General features: G+C 35.2%; 1 protein-coding gene and 1 long non-coding RNA gene across 4 annotated transcripts in view; one reads left to right on the top strand and one right to left on the bottom strand.

Annotated features, from left to right (window-relative positions):
* The window catches only part of LOC143447015 (E3 ubiquitin-protein ligase UBR2-like), a 53,595-nt gene extending 44,106 nt beyond the window's left edge, over window positions 1-9,489 (top strand). For 2 of the 3 annotated variants that reach the window (XM_076946918.1, XM_076946919.1), the window contains exons 26-35: window positions 1,052-1,279; window positions 1,527-1,718; window positions 3,117-3,209; window positions 3,311-3,402; window positions 4,848-5,012; window positions 5,197-5,292; window positions 6,893-7,001; window positions 7,933-8,027; window positions 8,373-8,471; window positions 9,139-9,489. In XM_076946918.1, coding sequence (XP_076803033.1) covers window positions 1,052-1,279; window positions 1,527-1,718; window positions 3,117-3,209; window positions 3,311-3,402; window positions 4,848-5,012; window positions 5,197-5,292; window positions 6,893-7,001; window positions 7,933-8,027; window positions 8,373-8,471; window positions 9,139-9,280 — 1,311 coding nt within the window. In that variant the 3' untranslated portion in view covers window positions 9,281-9,489. Of the gene's footprint in view, window positions 1-1,051; window positions 1,280-1,526; window positions 1,719-3,116; window positions 3,210-3,310; window positions 3,403-4,847; window positions 5,013-5,196; window positions 5,293-6,892; window positions 7,002-7,932; window positions 8,028-8,361; window positions 8,472-9,138 lie in introns of all 3 variants that reach the window. The other variant, XR_013114008.1, reaches the window with a different exon arrangement.
* Window positions 9,490-9,642: 153 nt separating this feature from the next.
* Window positions 9,643-13,742, bottom strand: LOC143447017 (uncharacterized). The gene is made up of 3 exons (XR_013114010.1): window positions 13,000-13,742; window positions 12,788-12,932; window positions 9,643-12,705 (listed from the first exon to the last, which is right to left on the bottom strand). It is a non-coding gene; the product is annotated as an uncharacterized LOC143447017 (long non-coding RNA).
* Window positions 13,743-20,468: the final 6,726 nt, after the last annotated feature.

The raw sequence follows: 20,468 nt of genomic DNA, 5'->3' as shown, positions 1-20,468 counted from the left end.
TTTTTTAGTTATTTATATAGTGCGGTAAGGTTTCAAGTTATATTTCGTTTGCATGGTAAGTGTTTCATAAACTTGTCATACATGATATAGCTTTAAAAAATGGTTACAACACACATTGAAACTAAGGGCATACTTCATCTAACCGCAAAGCATCTTAACGGCTGGCAAAAGAATTTTACTGTTCAGAAAATAGTAATTCACTTATTGTAATATTTTTTGGAAACGTTTCTATTCTAGTTTAGATCATGAGGATTTAATTATGTTAAATAATTTCTGTCTCCTTGCGGGTTTCCTTTTGTTTATTTTGCGTACATGGTGAAATATACAACACTAGGCTCACAATCTTTTATAGCTTTTCATTTCAGTGGTATTGCGGATCATGTCCTTGGAATGTTAGTTTATTAAAGGTTAATGTTTTGTTGTATACTCTTTTTGCAGCTATTTATATGTATATAGTCACATTTCAATCCACTATATATTTAAGTTGCATTCTGAGTTTGATATGTGTAATTTTTGTTTTTGAACGGTGAGAATTTACATATTTCTGGTTGACCATAGTGACGTAATGTCGTTTGTAGTACACGATCTGTATTTTAATGTACTTTTTCTCTTTGATGATAACAGTTTTATTTTCAAAGAACACCAATTTCACACGATTAAAATTATAATGATATTGCAATTTGTGATTTTTTTTGGTAACTTGAAACTCTACATCAGAGATTAGGCAATCATGCAAAAACAAGTGCCAGTTTTCAACATTACCTATCATCAGTACATTGTCGGCAAGCCTAAATGTTTTTATTTTGATCACTCCATTTTTTATTTATTTCCGTTATATTTTTTCTATGCGTAACAATTATATATCATTTTGTTTATTGTTTGATCAACCACTCCATTTTAAAGTAAAATTAAAGTTCAAAAGTTTCAGTCTAAAATTGCGTGGTAAGCTGCAATTACTTATTTGTTCTGCATGCATTTTTATGAATTTATGTTTGTCTATTTAGACTGTGCCTGTATATATCTATGTCTTCTTACATTTTTCGATATACAGAGTTTCAAGAAAAAATGCAAAAATATAACTGACAACTTCAAAAATAGTGTCACCGCTGTTGATAATGAAAATCGTTTATTGTGGATCACGGCCAGCACTACATTTCAAGTACAAGAAAATATTTCAAGATACAAAAATACCCCATTGTTGGCGCCAGCATCTGTTCGAACTGACTGTGCTCTTCTGCATTTAACTAGAAGTTGTTTTGCATATGCACACTTAAAAAAGGTAAATTGAATACCATTTTTTTTATTGTTTCTCAAGAAAAAAGTATTCAAAGTGTTTTAAGATGCAATTTAAATTTGTATATTGACATGCTAAAATGAAATATATTTTTATATTTGAGATGCTAAAATTTAATATATTTATACATGTTAAAGTTAACAAAACAACTTCTGATCAATTACTTATGCTGAATGATGATAGCTGTCTTGGGCAATAGTTTTCATATCACAAATTTTTGCTTCATGTCTAGAGTGAGTTACAATCCCGTCGAAATGAGTGCATACAGCTTCTATTGGGAAAGCATGATGAATGCTTGCTGTTCACTAATATTTTCAGTACTTTTGTACAACTCATGTGTTCATGTCAGGTTTTCCTCGAAATCTCTTCTGTTTCTGCAGTTGTTAATGGCTGCAACATATTATTTCTTTGTTCTCTTGCCCAGGTAAGTTTCCTGTTAGATTTATGATTGTTGTTGTATGGACATGGTAGTATTTTTTAAGTTTTTTATTATTTTTATGCTGTTGTATAGTTAGAGCACTAAACTGAGCATCATTTCGTCCAAGTTAACAGTAATATATTTTCATTGTTATGCCTTTTACTAAGATTTGTATTTTCCCGGACTTTGATGAAATTAGGATTTAAAAATGCAAGTAAGCTTATTTAGTGACTTTAATTTTAATCATTCCAATTCCAATTGCATATGCAAGGTTAGGCCCATTACACACTTAGTAGCCAAAACTTTTTAAATGTAAAATACTGCTAGTGAAATGTTAGCTGTAACATATGATTACAATTTTACTGTAAATAGTCTACATTTTTCCTATTGTTTTTGTGCTGGATGTATTATTCCATAACAATGGTCTGTATTTGACAAAGTACACGTTGATATGGTGTGGTATGGCATGATATCACATGATGTATCCTTAGACTAAGGAAAGTCTTTGTATGCCCTAAACTTGGCGATGATCATTTACCGCCCTAGCCGTTGTTACCGACTTTTCTGCATGTATTGTCCAAAGGAAACATTTTTAATTTAGTTTTATGCAAAGATTATATGCATAACTTTACACAAAGGAATTACCTGGGTTTTTGAAGAAATTAAAAGCTAGGAAACAAGGAGCCAAAACATTCACATATTCCCAAGGTTTCTTTGAAACCAAGATTTCGGTTGACATATGGTACTTTTTACAGAGCATTGGCAGCAATTACTTCAGTTCAATTCTACTAATAACTAATAATAACACTCTACTACAAAAAATAAAAACTAAATATAAGTTTTGTGAGCATTGGTTAAACAATGTCTAGTAACTGAGTTTTGAGTGTTGAGCGAATCATAAACTTCTTTAAACTGTACAAGATCTATTGTAATTTGAAAATAAGCATGAAGCAAAAAAGAAACTAAAACGAATCGAGTCCAGCGCCAAGTAGAATTTTGGATACTGGTACATAAAACTATCACATCGTGTGTAATTATGTGTCTCTATAAATTTTGAAACATTTGAAAAAATATCTCTTACTGGAAGCGGATAACTTTTCATCAACAGACAAAAGTCATAAGATTACTTAATATAATCTTTATTTTCTTATACTGAGTTGATTCCACATTAACAACCGCATGTATTCCACATTACGTACTCATGTTAACTGCCCTGACCCAAAAGGTGAAAAAAGACAAAATAAGGAGAGCATAGGTCATGTTAGAGTACAAACAGCACATATACACCAAATACATATTTCCTCTATACTTGTTATCTAAGTAATGGATCATGGGCTATTTTCCAATAAATGCTCTAATAATGAAAAATATAGCAGCAAATTTTGTTACTATTACTCTGCACAGATTGTTCAGATCATGCTGTGTGTAGATGTGGAAATGATAATTAGTGAAAACTCAGAAGATCCTCAGTCAGACTTGGTGAAGTGCTTTGTTCAGGTAGTTATATTTTTATGCAGAATCATATTCAAAGTGTAAATGCATTTCTACATTCAGTTATCATATTGGTACCTTTATAAATCACATTTCAATGTTTTCAGGTACGAAGTTATGCAAATATTCCTACAATGCATAAAATAGATCACATTAAATTGGAAAATTGCCTGAGTCATTGCTTTGATCCATTTCTACGGTAAAAGTTTGTTTATTAGTGAAATTATTTCTTGATCATATTGTTGCTTTATTTGATGTTCAAAAAAAGTTATTTGTGCACTTTTACTTTAACACCAGTGATATAAGTACACCAGTAAACTTTATGAAAGTATGCCCTCTGCCACAAACACCTTCCGTGTTTGCTATTTATCTTTCATAAAATCACAACAACACCATCAAATTAGTGTTTTTAGCTGTTCATTCATTTATTATTAAAGCCTACATATATGTTGATATAGAATTTGTTTTTCCTAATTTTGGTAAGGCCAGAGAGGTTTGAGATCTTTATTGGTGTGATTGGTAATGAGGTGTGTAAAAAGAATTTCACTGTATGAAATACAGTAGAAATTGCCTATTTGACCAAGTCGCCGCATATTGCTTATTCCTGGCTGAGATCTTACTATTTTCTTTGGTATCAAGTTCCACTAAGTTTTCTTCATATATTCCATGAGTTAGTCATGTATGTGAAAATTTGCCAGTGAGATCACATTGCAAACTTTTACTCAGATTACCATTACACTAAGATCTCGGTACAATTTCACCTCGTTGTCCATAATCTTTAGTGATGTAACAGAAACCCATTTTGCATCAGTTACACATGAGCGCTTGATGCCTAATTGTCTAATTTGCCTAATTGTCAAAAGAAAATTCATGAAGTGGATAATATCATAAAGAATTCTAATTAAGGAGGGATTACTTCATTTTGTTGATATCTGATGCCGCAGTGCAGGCCAAGTTTTGAAAGACATATATCCAAATCTACTACCTGTTACTTGTCTGTGCCTTAAATGTAAACAGGACTAATAATAGGCCTATGATGAAAATAACTCTTTGATTTAGGAAGTGAGCCTCTGCAATAGGAAAAGTACATTAAAAAATATTGTACCACGATTTTGTTGAAGACGGTTTTAGAAGTTATATATTTACTTTTTTCTTTGAGTTCAAGTTTCTTAATCACTTCCAGTAATGCAATAGTTCCCTTATTTAATGGTTTGTGTCATAGTATCTACCAACAATTGAAGGATGAGCTCAGTAATATTGTATATCATAAAGCCAAACCAGTTTCTTTTATAAACTTGGCGTTAAAACCAGTTTTATCGATTTTGGGGTAAATTGTGAAAACCAGTTTCCAAAATTTTTATTATTTAGAAACCCTACTAAAATTATCAACAAGCCCGACTTTCTTACCACTTAGCTACTGAGCCAACAAGTTGTTTCTCAACTTTCTTTCAATGACATAATCAATTAGTTTCATGTAACAACCAGTAGAAAATTTTACCTAACACTTTTCTTTTGAGGTTTGATGTAATATTGGTAGACTTATGTATGGTGGTAGTGTTGTAAATATAACTTTTTCAAGCTGTGATTTTTCAACATTATATAAATATTTAAGATGCTTTTTTTGCTATTGTGTTTATTTTGTAGGTGTTGTGTTTTATTCATGCATTACATGACAAAAGTTCCAGTTCCTTCTTTGTTGAAAGAACAAAATGACAGAATTTGTATGTTTCAATATTTGGGTTTACCCTCAAATATGCTGTCTTACTTTGACTTAGATGGCAATGGCGATTTATCCAAGATTGTGCAAAGGTAATTTATATTTGTGTTAAGTGTGTGTTAACATGTAGCATATTTAATGAAGTTTTTTGTTCAAACTCATTGATATACCCTTTATTTACACAATAACTGATTACAAAATAATACAATAGGCACCAGTTTAAATATTTTTTTGAAATGTGCTGCGCTTTCTTGAGGTGGTTACTGCTTTTACTAGGTGGTGCTCGAACTTCTCTCCTGATGTTGGTGACAAAGTTATCTACCCAGATTTGATCAAAGTGAATACCTTGGTACAACTGGAAGAGCACTATAGGTAACATAAAACAAGAGTTGATTTTAATAAATTGACTGATCAGGATTAACATTTAAGTGGAGTAATTTACAGGGTCAGTTAAGTATTAAATAAAATGCGGGACTTCCAATTAAATATAGTTTTGGGACCCAGTTTTATAGCTAGATAAGGTGATAAAATGAGATCATGATAATGTCACTGGTCTCAGCATTTACAACTCATGCTCCGCTTTAGTGATTCTGGCAAAGTGTACAAAATTCTATATGTCCATAAAAAATAAAATTAATAATAAGCAAAAATAATCAAAACTGTGTCCATGGGAAATGCATGTAAGGAAGTTTATTAACCAAGTAAAATTTGACCAAGACTTTTCTCATAAAAAGAATGAGTCTGTTATTGTATTATTTTGATTCTTGAAGTGACAAAACCCTAAAGATGTAGTACTGTTTAATCACAAGTGAACGAACATTCATAATAAAATGTTCCTGCTCATGTTTGTAGAATTCAAGTCATCGACCTGTATTTTTTTCCATTGAAGGTTTTAAAAGTTTATTTGCTACTAGTAAGATGCTAGGCTTTACAGTATCCAGCTGTTCTGCTTGATTGCAGTCTAACGTATGTCTCACATTACCGAACTGAAAAACAAAGTCAGATATTGAGTAGCAGTGTTAATACATTTCACAACTACCAAGTGGAGTGCACTGCTGTACTTCTCTTCGTGTATGCCCTAGCTCTCCCAGTGTGGTGCCACAGTGCTCACTTTCATAAAATTGACATCCTATTCCATGAAATTTTGTGTATCACCTTTACCATTTTACCGAGCCTCACCCTTGTTATTTTCCTACTTTTTTGTTTGGAACATTCCTAGAATGGAAGTGAATGCTTGAGCAAATAACCGAAGCTACAATCCCTCCTGAACCATTACTCAGGATCTTATATGTTATTTGCAAACCACGTCGTTTTAGATGCAAGAAATCTCTTTGACTGCACTACTTATCCATCACCGAGTTGTTTAACAAGCCACCAGACCGCCGCGTTTCAAAAAAGCTATGTGTACAGCGTTATTGTCTATGAACAACTGAAGGTTACGTAGCAGCCAACATGGCCAAGTCATGCCTGTCCAACAACAACCTCCTGACCAACTTCACACAAGTTGACTACTCGTACTTGTATTCTATGTTTGTCTGAGTGCTTTTTAGCTGCCTCATGACTACGAAAGAAGCATGGTTTACAGATTTATTGCTGCTACCTGTTTTTGAATTTTACCACAAGTTTCATGCCAGGATTTCAAGAAAACCAAAGAACATAGAAGTTTAGACGTAATCCTTGTGGTTCTGATCTCAAAAAATGTTAATGCTGCATGATAACAAAACAACCCTACCCTAACCTATGCACATAATTGTGTTGGCAAAATTTGGGAGAAAATTTAGAATAAGAGCAAACATTTTATGTTATTGCAAAGAGGTAGTAATTGACATTATTACTGTGAGATAATACTGAATACAGCACTTACGTGTTATTTTTAAGATTTGATTTTTTTAAGCTACTTTAAAATTAGATATGAAAGCTCTTTTTATTTTAATATTTGATTTATATATCTTCAATGCCTTTTCTTTTGCAGTGATGTGATAGCTGTTGCTTCAGATTTCAAATGCCCCCGATTTGGCAGTAATAGTGATTCTGTTTCACCAACCATGTGTTTGATTTGTGGAGTTATGTTGTGTTCTCAGGTATGCTTTCTTGATTACAGTGTTTGTCATGAAATTGTCTGCTTACTGCTCAGTATGTAGATATTGTATAAGCAGAGAATAAGGCTTGTGACGCATAAATTGAAGAAGATCATGGGCATCTTGGAGACTGGTGATGCAAGATCTTGTAGATTAGGTGTTCACACAACATTTTATTATACAATGAAAATTGCATAATACGTAAATATTTTTGAAATCAAATAAAAAAGCACATCTGGGTCCTGGTCCTGGTATCAAAACCAGATACAGTACCCGCTAAGGTCAAGTGACATGCTTACCTCCATATAAACAAAAAATGGTTGAAAAGAGATATAAGGTAGCAGACTTAATCTTTTATTAGCTTCGTGGGTAGTGCTGTTTTAGAATCATTTGTATAAAAATAGAGACCAAACCTAATAATGTTCATGATATTGATAAAGATAACCAAGAGTCACTTAGACCAGGGCTTCTCAAACTTTTTTGTTCTGCGATCCCATTTTAGAAAAGAAATTTCTATGCAACCCTTTGATGGGTAGCCGACACATTAATGAAACTAAAACATTAAACGTCCCATTACAAGTTTGAAGAGGTATTTTTGTCTATTGCGAAATCATACAAATGCACACAATCCATGAAAGTAACTGTACAGTAATAAAAGAACCGTGTAATAGAAACAGTAAAGCGAATAAAAAGTTAACAAAGAAAAACATTTCAATTCATAAAAATTGAGTTTGTTTCGTGACCCCAAAAGTACATTAAGAAGTCCTGACTTAGACAACAGCTGAAAACTTCAACCTTCTACAGAAACTGACACTCAATAGTCACTTACACCAGTGTTTGCAAGAAGCTTTGATAGAGTTATTCGCCAAAAATATATGAGCTATTGGATTTTGTATCACAAAATATTATTTAACAAATATTATTTGAATGACAGAGTTACTGTTGTCAAAATACGCTGGGAGGAATAAACTATGGAGCTTGTGCTTATCACTCTTACAAATGCAACTACGGCTGTGGCATATTTTTGAGGTAGGTACTTGTCAAAGAAATAGCAGTCATAGAAATTGCTCATATCGTACTTACCCCACCATGCCAAGATTGAACATCATGACATGATTTTATTGATACAGTACTAGTTTTCCATGAGTTGTTTTCTAACTAATGCTCATAATTTCATTTTATAATTAGTAGTAATTTCAGTAGTTTGTTAAGGAATAAACTCGAGGAACGATGAGAATTTGCTGAAGTTATTTTTTTCAAAATACTTTTTTAATTATTTGATTACTGTAATTTTTAGTAAAACCGCATTGAATATCATATATATAAACAGTTATGCTTAGCCTGTTAGAATTTAACTTGACAGACTTTTTGCAGAAGTCGGGATTGCACTATCTTTCTGCTGAATGAAAACAAAGGTAGTTTTAGATCTGCACCCTACCTTGACGAACACGGGGAAACGGATCGAGGTCTCAGGTAACAGTGGGTTATGACAAAAATCATTATGGTGTGATTTCATTTCCCCGTTACTTTTCTCTGTGACAAATTGAAGAGTTAAGATTCATGAAAATACAAATAAAAGAGTTTGATATTCATGCAAATCCTAATCTGATAAGCCTGCTCATTTCGCTTGATCAGAAATACCTAACAAGCAATGAAATCACGTCACTTAATAAAAGAAATCAACTCGTTTTTTAAATCTGAATTGAATGAATCTGTCCCGGAGGTCACTCAAAGTTGAATCTTCTTCATTTTTGATCTTATGATGACGTCTTTTCCAAAATGGCGACAGAAAGAGGATACAATTAAACAAAGCTTTTTATCAGCTAATCTTTAAACGAATATTTTAACTATACACTTTTAAAATTTCTACAAAAATTATGAAATATAAGTAGGCTAAATTGAGCAGTGCTCATTACCACTCATTTTAACGTTTTATTAATTTGCACGCCAAAACAAAAATCGGTTGTTTCCCATGCATTTTTGGAATGACATTTTTTCAAAATTACTTTAAAAAAGTCTACTTTATATCCGCTCTTTCATATATTTTATCTGTTTTAGAATGCCAAGTTCAGTAATTTGTAACAACTATGAAGGCTTAAAGTTATAAACGCACATGTGTTTTGGATTGTGATTTTTGCAGACGGGGTAATCCCATGAAACTGAATGAAGAACGAGTCAAGGAACTTAATCTCATCTGGCTTAGCCATGCCATACCAGAACAGATTGCTAGAGATGTCGAAGCAAACCGAAGTCTTAGTAACTTTAATTGGACTCATTTTTGATGCAGTTAGACGGCTTAAAACGTTATACTGAAATGATAAAGTTATGACAGCCACTTGTACACAGAAATCACTTTTTGCTCTGCGTTGTAAGCACCATATAAAGTGTTAATATTTTGGGGTGTAGTGGAGATATTTCCGTGTATTATATTCTCTACCTATATCAGTAAAGTGCCTGAAGGTCAATAAAAACACCTGTTTGTTATATTGTTGATAGGCTATCCAAGTATTGTCGCCAATATTGGATTAAGACAGGGGCTACATTAGGGTTACCATTACTGAAAGAGCCAAATTCCTGACGGTTTCAATGACTAACTTTCGCTACACCAAACAGGCGCTATATGGCGATTTTACAGTATGTTCTTACATCCTACCAATCCAAACGCCTATTTTGTCCACAAGACAGCATCACTGTCACAGAGGGGAAAAAGCACAGAATTGCCACATTTGTTTAGTCCAACAACTTTCTGTTTAATTAATATTAGACCTTTTATCCGCTTAAAAGTTATAAATACGAAGGTAGGTCTGGTTGCTACAAAGCAAACAGCAAAATTGATCCCACAAAATAAACTAGCCTAGTCAAATGACTTCACAAAGAAAAAAGCCAATTCGAATAATTACCAAATAATGAAAATTACTATGGCACAAAGCAAAGTTAACTAAAATCACACTAGATTGGTGTTAAGGCGATGTCTTGTAACCGATAAGCCCAGAAAGAACCATGCCTGCATGTGGGCCTTTTACTAGGAGCTTGCCTGCATCTCGTCAGTAAATTTACATTTTCACTTAGCATTTTCAACAGTAAAACAATAGCAACGTTTAATCTTCAGCACTAAACAAATTCTTACTGTGAAAATATTGCAAGTTAGATTTCATAAAATGCTTTGTTCAAAAATCCCGGACATTTAAGCGCTTTTTAACATTTTCCCCCTGGCGCATATTTGAATACAAAAATCCCAGACATGTCTGGGAAAATCCTGACGTATGGCGACCCTAGGCTACATCCCCAGGCCGACTGGAATGCGTACGCTTTTATCAAGTATGTCTACGGCAAAAATCTTTTACTTGTTTCATTGTTTGACATACTGTCAGGCAAGTCTACTATGGGGAAATGCAGATAAAACATGCAATTTGCGGTGTAATTAAAGCGCTAATAGTACGATTGCGTTGCACCTCAAAAGTAAACGTTTTTTTTATCAACTTTCGCAAGCCTTCTTAAGTGTGACTACACTGTTTTTCTGCTATGTTTTTTATTTTACTGGTTTAGTTTGGTATAATAAAGTTATTTCATTACTGTCATCAATTTATTGGCTACCCGTGTTTTAATGTTAATTTGAAATTTTGGCCTTTTTCGCTAAATTGATTTGTCAATTCCAAACAAAGTTGGCCATTGGCAGAACAAAAAACAATTTAATTGACATTCTTTTGTGGCGTCATCTTATTTACCCACTGACTTGACTTGCGACTCGAGTTTGATGACTTAGTTAGGACTCGGTACATTTTTTCCTTAACTATGCAAACGTGAAAGCGTCAACTAGCGATGGGAAGGATTTTATTCAACGGCCGGTACACAACGCTCCGGCAGCAATGTGGTCTCCATCCCAGTATAACTTAGCTCACATTCTGCTATTGACAGCGTTGCGGTACAGACGTCTCTTACCTTACGGCCGAGGTTAGCTAAAATATACAGTTAGTCTCAACATGAGTGATACAGCAAAGAATGTTCAGGTTTTCGCGAAGCAATGAAACTAAAAATGTCAAAAGACCAAGATGTCTTACTTCTCGAACAGAAAAAGCCTCTCACTAGAAAAGAGATGTATAAAGTGATTGAAGAGGCTGACTTTTCATTCCACAAGATCATGGGGATAACAGAATTGAAAGGCTCTAAAGTTGATATTACGTGCAAAAGCAGAGATGATTGATTAATTATCTTCGAACTCTAAAACAGATTCACTCAAGTTGAAAGAATTAAAAAAGTAGGCTACCATTATAATCTTATAATAATTAAACGAATCTGATCGAGTAAATATTGCAATAGGATGAGTGCCAATAGCCATAACTAATGAATAAATCGTTCAAAAATTTAAATTAACGTATGGTCAGGTGCTCGCAGCAGAACACAGAAAATGCATGCGTGGCCTTTTATCAGGCTTGAGGGTTCTCACATTGAATACAAAAGAGATGGAACAGAACCCGATTTCGAGTTACATATTTTTACATGGACATGAACTATAGACCTATGTCACATACCAGGGTCAGAAAATCACCTGCAGATATTGTGGCAATATGCCACATACAATCAACCTGGTCGCTTTGAGAGGCTGAAAAAAACTGATCGAACATAGAGATGAACGGTCCATTGTTTTTACTCGCCTAAACGATGACGGCAATAAACTTAAGCCTCTGGTTACTAACAGAACTAATGCGGTTATTGTAAGAAGCAAAGCCCGCTGGGCAGCATTCGGCGAAAAATCACCTAGTACTTTTTAAACTTGGAAAAAAGACGTGCGGATTTCAATCAATTAAATGAACCAAACGCTTGAAGGTATAAACGACAACAAAGTAACTCATCAATCCCCGTCTTAAACGAAAACGCTAGTTTTTTTGCAAGCTTTACGTCCGCAACACTGCAGCGTTTACTATATTGTACATTAGATTATTTCATGGAATGATGAAGTGATTTAGATTTATCTAATCTATCCAGTGAGAAACATCTTTGTTGCAACAAAAAAAATTACTAAAGATAAATGTTGGAAAGCGTTACAACAAATGAGCAATAACAAATCCTCCGGTTTGGATGGCATTCCCGCCGAATGTTATAAAATATTTTGGAAAGAAATTAAACAGGCATTTTTATCCTCCAATGAGATGGCTGAGGATTGTAAGTATGTGAAGTCTTAGTGAAATCCAACGTGAAGAAGTATAAGTTAGTTGTACTTACCCCAAACCGAATAAAGACGCTCTGCTGATAACAAACCAGTGCCCATTGCATTACTTAATGCAGGTTACATAATTATTTCCAAGGTGATTGGCGATAGAATAAAAGCCTTTTTGAACAAATTAATCGGAAAAGAATAAAATAAAACGCTGTTATGAAAGGTCTATAGTCAATAACATCCGTTTTCTGTTTAACGTAATAGATTTTTTCAGATATAGCGAACAAACCGACATATACGAGGCCTTCGACACAGTTCACTGGGAATTCGTTCACAGAATAAACTTGCTAAATGCACTCAAACATTTCACGCAAACCCCCACTAATTGTTGTTACATATATATACATATACAAGCTATAGTTTTTCGGTCCCAAATATGTCGTTTCTGCGTAATGGGTTATGTTAACAAGGTTGAAATAATACCTAACCTTGGGTTACTTAGATGACCCTTACTCCAGTTCCTAACGAAGGACGTGTCTTTCCCAGTTAACACTAAGACATATGAAACTCTCGTCATCACAAGCAAAATGAGACAGACAACTGGTATTCATTACACCAAATACGTTTAACTTACCAAAGCTCAACAATTACGTTGCAAAAATCAAAGAGCGAGTTACAGAGCATCAACTACTTGAGCTTCAGTCCGTAGGCCTAGGTACTCCATTGCGACTCAACCCGATTGAAGGCTTTTCCTACCTTTAGTGACGTTTGCGGCGAACCTGTAAGAACAATTAGAAAAACAAGGTAAGTTACCACTACAGTTACATTAACATGCAAAACACTTACTGAACACAACAGCTATATGTTGTAGGCCATCGTTAGTCCCAAGGTACCATTTGCTTAAAACCGCAGCAGGAGGTTATATTTCTTACTTCTCAATGTTGACCTTACTAGACCGCTGACCCATAAACTTGGCGTTATACAATTATTCATGCCCCAAAATTCCTTACACGAAGAAATGACATGGAATGTCGCCTAAATTGCCTAACGTCAACATTTATAGTAGCCTACTCTTGAGTCTTACTAATCGGTATATTCTGGCAATAAACGATTAGACAGCACTGCATAGAAAGTGCCAGAAAACGGACATATGGGTGCTTAAGCGCTCCACACAAAACTGCTTCGGTTAGCCTACGGGTAAACAGCTTGATTCAGATACGGTGAACAGGGCGAGACTGGCAAGAAAGGATAAGATGCGTTACGGGTTACACCGACAGCTATACCAAGGGAAAAAAGAATTGCCTTGCTGGATCTGAAAAATGAACGTGAATTAAAAGCGTTCAAACCTGACGCAAAAAAGTCGGCACTTTCAGGACTTTTCCCCAAAGGTTTTATGGTAGAAACAAATCTTATATGGTTTGTTTTTTGACGGCAGCGGCGGATTTGCATGGTGGATGCAATACAATGCTCTGGCGCGCAGCGCATTGGTGGTGGCCTTTCACTAATAAAATTCTAATTTAACCACATATGTGCCAAGTTTGGGTTTATAAACTCCAACCAATTTTTGTAAGTCTAATTACAGTAATTAGACTAGCCAGCTGCTGTCGTTGTTCAATCGATAAACGGTTTCCGAACTATTGCCTATACTTAAAATAACAACGTCAGCGTGAAAATATTAAAATAACGAGACTAACCATCACTGTAGTATTGCGTTATTAAGTTAAACTGTGTATATAGTTAGCATGTAGCGGCGTAGTGTAGGGTTGCGTTGAGGGAAACCAAAAAGCTATAAGTTCCCGAGCTAGTCTACCTGGCCCAAATTGCGCTAAGCGCAAAAATTTAGTCTTTGTGCCTTATATACCGCTTTTAAACGCCTTAAACGAAATGTATTTTCATATATATGTCAACAATACAGCAGCCAAACTATAGTTTTCATTTTTGAGACGCCATGTACAACATGTAAGGCGGTACACATCGATTTCAAACGCCGTAAACCGGCCTATTAATCTGATACGTTTTTCGTTGTAGGCTGTTGCTGATGTTTGCGACTACATATCAATACCATACCACAATAAATGTAAAAGACTGAAAACGTGGAAAGGCCTATGGTTTAAAAACGTTAGGTGAGAGGGTGTGGCCCAATGTCTAAATACGTTGGTGTTAGCATAAAATAGTAATTAAGAAAGTAAACGACGGACTCTGAAAATATTTTAAGATTTTGACGTTTTTCTGAACGGCATTTTTACGCCAATCTCCTGAAATAGATTTGCCCCAAAAATATTTGCAAAATACCACCACAATTAAACAATAGGCTGCACCACGATTAGTGACATCAACGAAATTTTAATGCTTTCTTGACCAATTACATTATAACAAAAAAATTTGGGCATATCTCTCAACAAAGCTTGTATTTGGTAGGGATTGTAGCCGTACTAACTTTACAATGAGTCTTGTAATACCGTTTCCTTTCAACATACAGTACATGAATAGCTTATTTTGATTTTACAACTCAACCAAACAGTGAAAAACTCCCTTATCAGCATCTGCAATGCTCAATTTGCATACCGTATTTTCTTGAATAGAAACCGCGGATACTATTTTTTATTTTTGAACGTTTTGTTAGGCTTCTATTCGAGGGGGGCTTCTATTTTTATTACATGAAGTACCGGTAGTGTTGATTAGGTCAGGGCTTCCCAAACTTTTTTGCTCGCGACCCCTTTCAAACTTCTAAAGTTTTCCGCGACCCTTCACGTTTAAATTGATTAAATTAGCAGTGCGAAACATACATTAGTCATTAGTGACATTTATTGAGATGCAAAGAGTAAAGACTGAATTCAAGCAACCAGTACTCAAAGTCTATTTACTACTTTACACATATATAGGCTACTGGAAACAAAAAATCACACACATTTATTCAGTGTGATTGGTGCGACTGCTTTCTGCTACAAAGCAAGTCCAGCCGTGGCTCAATATCTGTTAATGCTGGTCTCAAGGCGGTTTCAATGTTGATTAGGCTGGAACAATATTTTGTTTCGATTGTATTTTGTACTTCGTGTAAAATTGGTATACGCTCTGCGACCCCTGAAGTTCGTTACGCGACCCCTTGCGGGGTCGCGACCCCCAGTTTGGGAAGCCCTGGATTAGGTGACAACAAAATTCTGCGCTCTCTTTTGACAAAAAGGTTTTATTTTATTACTATCCCATCACTACTGTGACAACTGCTGTTTTTTGTATGTGTAAGCTCTCAATGACAGTCTTTATATTACACCGAAGCGATTTCATCATTGTATTCCGTGGCTTCTATGCGAGGGCGGATTCTATTCGAGGACGATTTCTATTGTTTATTTTTAATCAAATCGTGCGGTTTCTATTCGAGGGCGGCTTCTATTCAAGGGCGGCTTCTATTCAAGGGCGGTTTCTATTCAAGAAAATACGGTGGTTGGAAATAGGCTCCTAAGAAACTTTCGCTCGATGCTTGATAAGCAGAACGACGAGCAACCTGTCATGTTTCATCATCAGCCAATTATGTTCTCGACCTTGGTTATAATTTATAAAAGCTGTCTGAAGCTTTCATGCCATAGCAATGTACTAGATAAGCTAGACAGCATTGCAGTGGATATTATAGCAATATAATATAGCCGATGAGCAGTCGCAATTGAAAAAAACAAAGAACAAAAGGACGTGAAAACACCTTTGGTCCCCAAAAAATTGAGTTTGTTATAGGAGGGCTATGTTCCAATTATGTTTCCTCCGTAAATAGGCTACGTTAGTATTAGCAAGTCTTTTTTAAGTCACCGACGTTTGCAGCCGGCTTTCAAGTAGTTTTACTTGAAAAAAAATAACGTTTTTAAGTGTAGTTTGAAACTATTAAAACGAAATAAACGTGCAATGCATATTAAATATTCGGAAAATTAATGGTTATTATTAAGTTTAGGCAAAACTTTAAATATGTTGATTATTTTTGCATTATAGCCTACAATACATCAGTTTATTTTTTCTCATTTGTGACGCAATGTTGCTGGCCAAAAAATGGTGGGGCCCCTGAGCTCGTCCGAGTCGTCCCCCATTAATATACAGATTGTAAAAGATATAGAATTCTCTATATCTTAGTTGATCTGTGTATTACATTAATTATAATATCATCACACGCTCAACATCACAAGCAAAATGCGACAGACAGCTGGCATTTATTACACCAAATACGTGAAATTTACCAATGCTTAACAATTACGTTGCAAAAATAAAAGAGCGATTTACAGAGTACCAACTACTGTACTTGAATCAAAGTTCGTTTTCCACTGCGATCCAAAACTTCTACCGTTTCCTCTCTGAGGGCGTGGGACGTCGCCATCTTGTGACGTCATAATTAGTTCGTGCAGAATTATAATGATTGTTGAATGGTCTGACACATAGTCACCAAGCATTATACTGTATTACCCTTTTGCTGCATATACTAATATAGTTCTGGCTCTGCAGAAAAGAAGCAATTACCTGACTAGCGGCTAGTGCAGTTGGGATATTGAACACCTTATGTTTAGCCATTTTCTTTCAGGACGGAGTTCTCGACAGTTCTTTATAACAACGCTAGAGTCGTCATCACATAAATGTATTTTCCGTCATACGTTGATTTCTACTTGTCTGTTTGTTGTTTATTTTATTGACTGCTGAGTGTAAGTTCGACCACTAACATGGATATTGACGTTGTCGTAACTCCCTAAAGTCCAATATACCAGTGTTTAGGTTTAGTTTTCAAAATTTGAAACGCACTAGAATTTGTTTTCTGCGGAGTCAGATACACAATTGAAACAAAATTTACGACGGTACAATGGGGATAAGTTTTGACAGGACCGCAGGGGGCAGGTTTTGGCACCACAACGGCATTAGCGAATCTGTTGTGGCCCCATGGATCGAGACCCTCCTCAAAACCAAAGCGTGTTCGTTTTCAAAACTTCCCTATCACACCAACAAGCAACAGCTTGCAAAGCTTTGAGTATAATATCAACGGCATCAAGAGTAAGTATGCGCGTTTTATCTGTTATTGATTTCAGGCCATTTTAATTGCTCACTGAAACAAAAGGAAAAAACTTGCAAAGTTAAGGGCATTTTTAATTGAGGATGAAAGCCTCGTGGTTGACCAACCCACGTGACGTAGTGAGGCGTCATGATTGGTTTACACGGTTCTGACCAAGGTAACAACATGAGGTGCAACAAGAGAACAAGTCATTCCGTGCTGTTTTCTCTGCGAGTGGGTTGTTGTATGCAGGCAGCCGTTGTAAGCCATTCCAATTATTTTGTTTTGGTCATTGGTGCAGCTGGAACGAAAAACAGTGCAAGTTGATAATAGTATGGACAGGAAAAGTAAAAAAAACTAAGAAAGCATGCGTAGACCTAGCCTACCGGTATCCATCAGGTAAAGTAATTGTAAAGTACGTCAGTTTTCCACGAAAAAATCGTATGTTAAAGAACGCAAATTTTGGCGTACAATAAAGCTTAAATTCTTTGTTTCTTAATACTATGTATGCTTTCAATTAACCACTTTTTATTTGTTTGCTTATTATAAATCGGCGTGAAGATAAAAAATTTTGCAGTGCACGTTGGTAAACCGCGTGCCTATTGGTGTCACACTTTACACCACGGACCGGTATTGGCCTAGTTTGCCGATGCCCCGGCCATTAAGCCCGAAAAACAATAGAGCTTTTATGAGTTACTTTCTAGGTGGCCAAGGTTTTTTGATCGCCTAGCCTATGTTTAACAATGGAAAATGTCAACCAACTTTAATTTTTTAAATTACAAGCTCTCAGGCCATTGGAGTGTAAAGATTTCGTTCAGGTGAGCTGCGTATGAATTTCTTTACGCAATAAAAAAATTTTGAAAATATGTTGTCTAGGTCTTATTTTAAAGTAGTATGAATCTTACGCACTAGACTAGTTTGATACAAAGTCATGATACTAGGGATGGGCAGATTAAAAATAATTTAGTATTGCAGAATTATTATAAATACCTAAACTGAATCCAGAATACTATAAACAACCTTTATTTCTGCTGGTTCTGATGTGCATCCATCAGTTGATTTATCGCCTGTTTGATTGCCTAACTCCAAATACACATGTTTAGCCTTAAACTGTTTCATAAGACTTCCAGTGCTGTTACAATAACTCATATGTTCTTTACATTGCTCACACACTGCAACCTTATTAGAAAATAACGTTAAATTCTCCCACACTTGTAAAGTTTTCCTTTTCCCATGCATCTTTACATTAATAAATCTTTTACGATAAGCTTTAACTCAAACAACCCAGACAAACAGGGAGTAACAACAAAAAATGCACGTGATGAATTAAACAAGTGAAAAAAATGCATGTGTCTGTGCGATACGTGCGAATAATGGTTACGCTTGTTTCCTTAAATCAGTTGCATGCAAGAAAACTTACTTGCATTTTTTATCGTCGTTGTTTCGCATGTTCACTTTTTCCCGCTTGTTAATTTTATTATTCGGTTTAAATTGGCATTCTGGATTCGATTCTTTTGGATTTGGCATTCTAAACTTGCCCATCCCTACACGTTACGTGGTCAGCGTTGTATGCAAAGTATAATACGTAAGACCTGGCGTTGTTTCTGCAGCGTGTTTAAATGTAATAATTTGGTTTACATTTACTTCTAGTCAAATATTTTAAACTTTGTTTGACATGCCAAGCAAAATTAACCTGTGTAACGCGCCGCAGATTACACGCAAACTCGTACGCATTTTACGTCACACGTATCTAGACATTATATTGGACAAGCCCAGTGTGTAGGATTCAAAGCACTGTAAAATAAGAACCTGGCAATGTATTTTCAAAATTGTTTTTATCGCATAAAAAAAGTCATACGCAACTCATCTGAGCGAAATCTTAATCCAATGCCCAAAACGTTTAAAATTTAAAAAAGAATTACAGTGGGTCAGCAGTTACCATCAACCCTATCTATACAATGTTTTGCCGACCCTGCACACAGTCACAGCAAAACGTTGCATACAGTTGCACTTTTTGCTGTAGAAACTTGAAATTTGGTGGCTGTTCTTAAAAAAGGTTAAGCTCTCAGTGTTTGCTTTATGAAGTTTGGTTTGGTAATTTTTGAGATATTTTTCATAGTTTTGCTCTCTGCTGCCATCATGAGTGCATTGAAGGGTACCGTTTTCTTCTCGCGGTCAGCTGGTTTTCCAGGCAATTTAGCACAACAGGAGTGCGGCGTAACAAGGAAAAACTTCTAGGAATGTTTTACTTGTAGAAATACTTATTTACACTAAATGCACTTTCTTTGGTTTTACAATTATGCTGTATACAGAAAACCAGATGTTTTTGCTGCTAACCTGTAAAAAATCCGATCAGTTTACGAAGAATAGTTTTCGAGTAGTTAACGATTAAAAATTTGTGTGCTGTGTCGGCCCCACGCAGTCAAAATGTATGTCGCTCACCCGGTTTAGATAGGCTTAAATACAGGCAATCGAAAAATTTGCTACCCAAAGCAATGACGACGGTAACTCGGAAAAGGTATGTTTCATCTTGCATAACATACTTCTAAATTGTCTCGTTAAGCAAAAAAATTTTCAAGGAATTGTAACTTCTTTGCAGTGTGCTCAGTTTTCCTCAAAAGAAGCCAGTCAGCAAAATTTCACACGTACCCGTGCTGAATTTGCTGTTTTTTGATTGGCAGATTTTTTAAAAATAGACATCAGATGTTTTCAGTATTAAATTTTTGGAAGATGTCAGGTTAACTTAACAAATTGTTTCCGTTATGCGTTAGTTGAAGACTCAGTCTACGATGCGTAGCAATCTCAAATGATTGGGATGATGGAAAGTTGCTAAATCCTTTAAATAAGTAAAATTATAATAATCGCGTCTAGGCTAAATTCAATTGGGAATAATTAAAAATCAATGGAACGTGCAAACTGACTAGACGAGCATGCTTTCTCTGCCTGTATCTGTACTGACAACTAAGATCTATTCTAAATGTAAAAGCTCGAACTTGCTTCTTGTGTGAGATATTGCAGTTTGTGCTGGACATCAAAATTCATTTTGGGCTTGAAAATCAATTTTTTATGACTTGGGTTAGTGTGATGTCATGAAGCTTAAAAAGTGTTGTATGTAGAGACCTGCAATTTGATTTACATTTAGACAAATTGTCCGTACTACATGTGAAAATTCAATGGAGTTGGACCAAAAGTTAATAATAAAACAGCGATTTTTTAGTAAAACTTAAGACACATGGTACTTCCATACACTAGCTACCCGACCCAGCAATCTTACTGAAATCTAACCATTAATTAAAACTAATCC

The sequence above is a fragment of the Clavelina lepadiformis genome, chromosome 2 (genome assembly GCF_947623445.1).
Source record: "Clavelina lepadiformis chromosome 2, kaClaLepa1.1, whole genome shotgun sequence".
Lineage (NCBI taxonomy): Eukaryota > Metazoa > Chordata > Ascidiacea > Aplousobranchia > Clavelinidae > Clavelina > Clavelina lepadiformis.
Note: the sequence above shows the minus strand (reverse complement) of the source record. Positions and strands in the feature narration are given on the sequence as shown.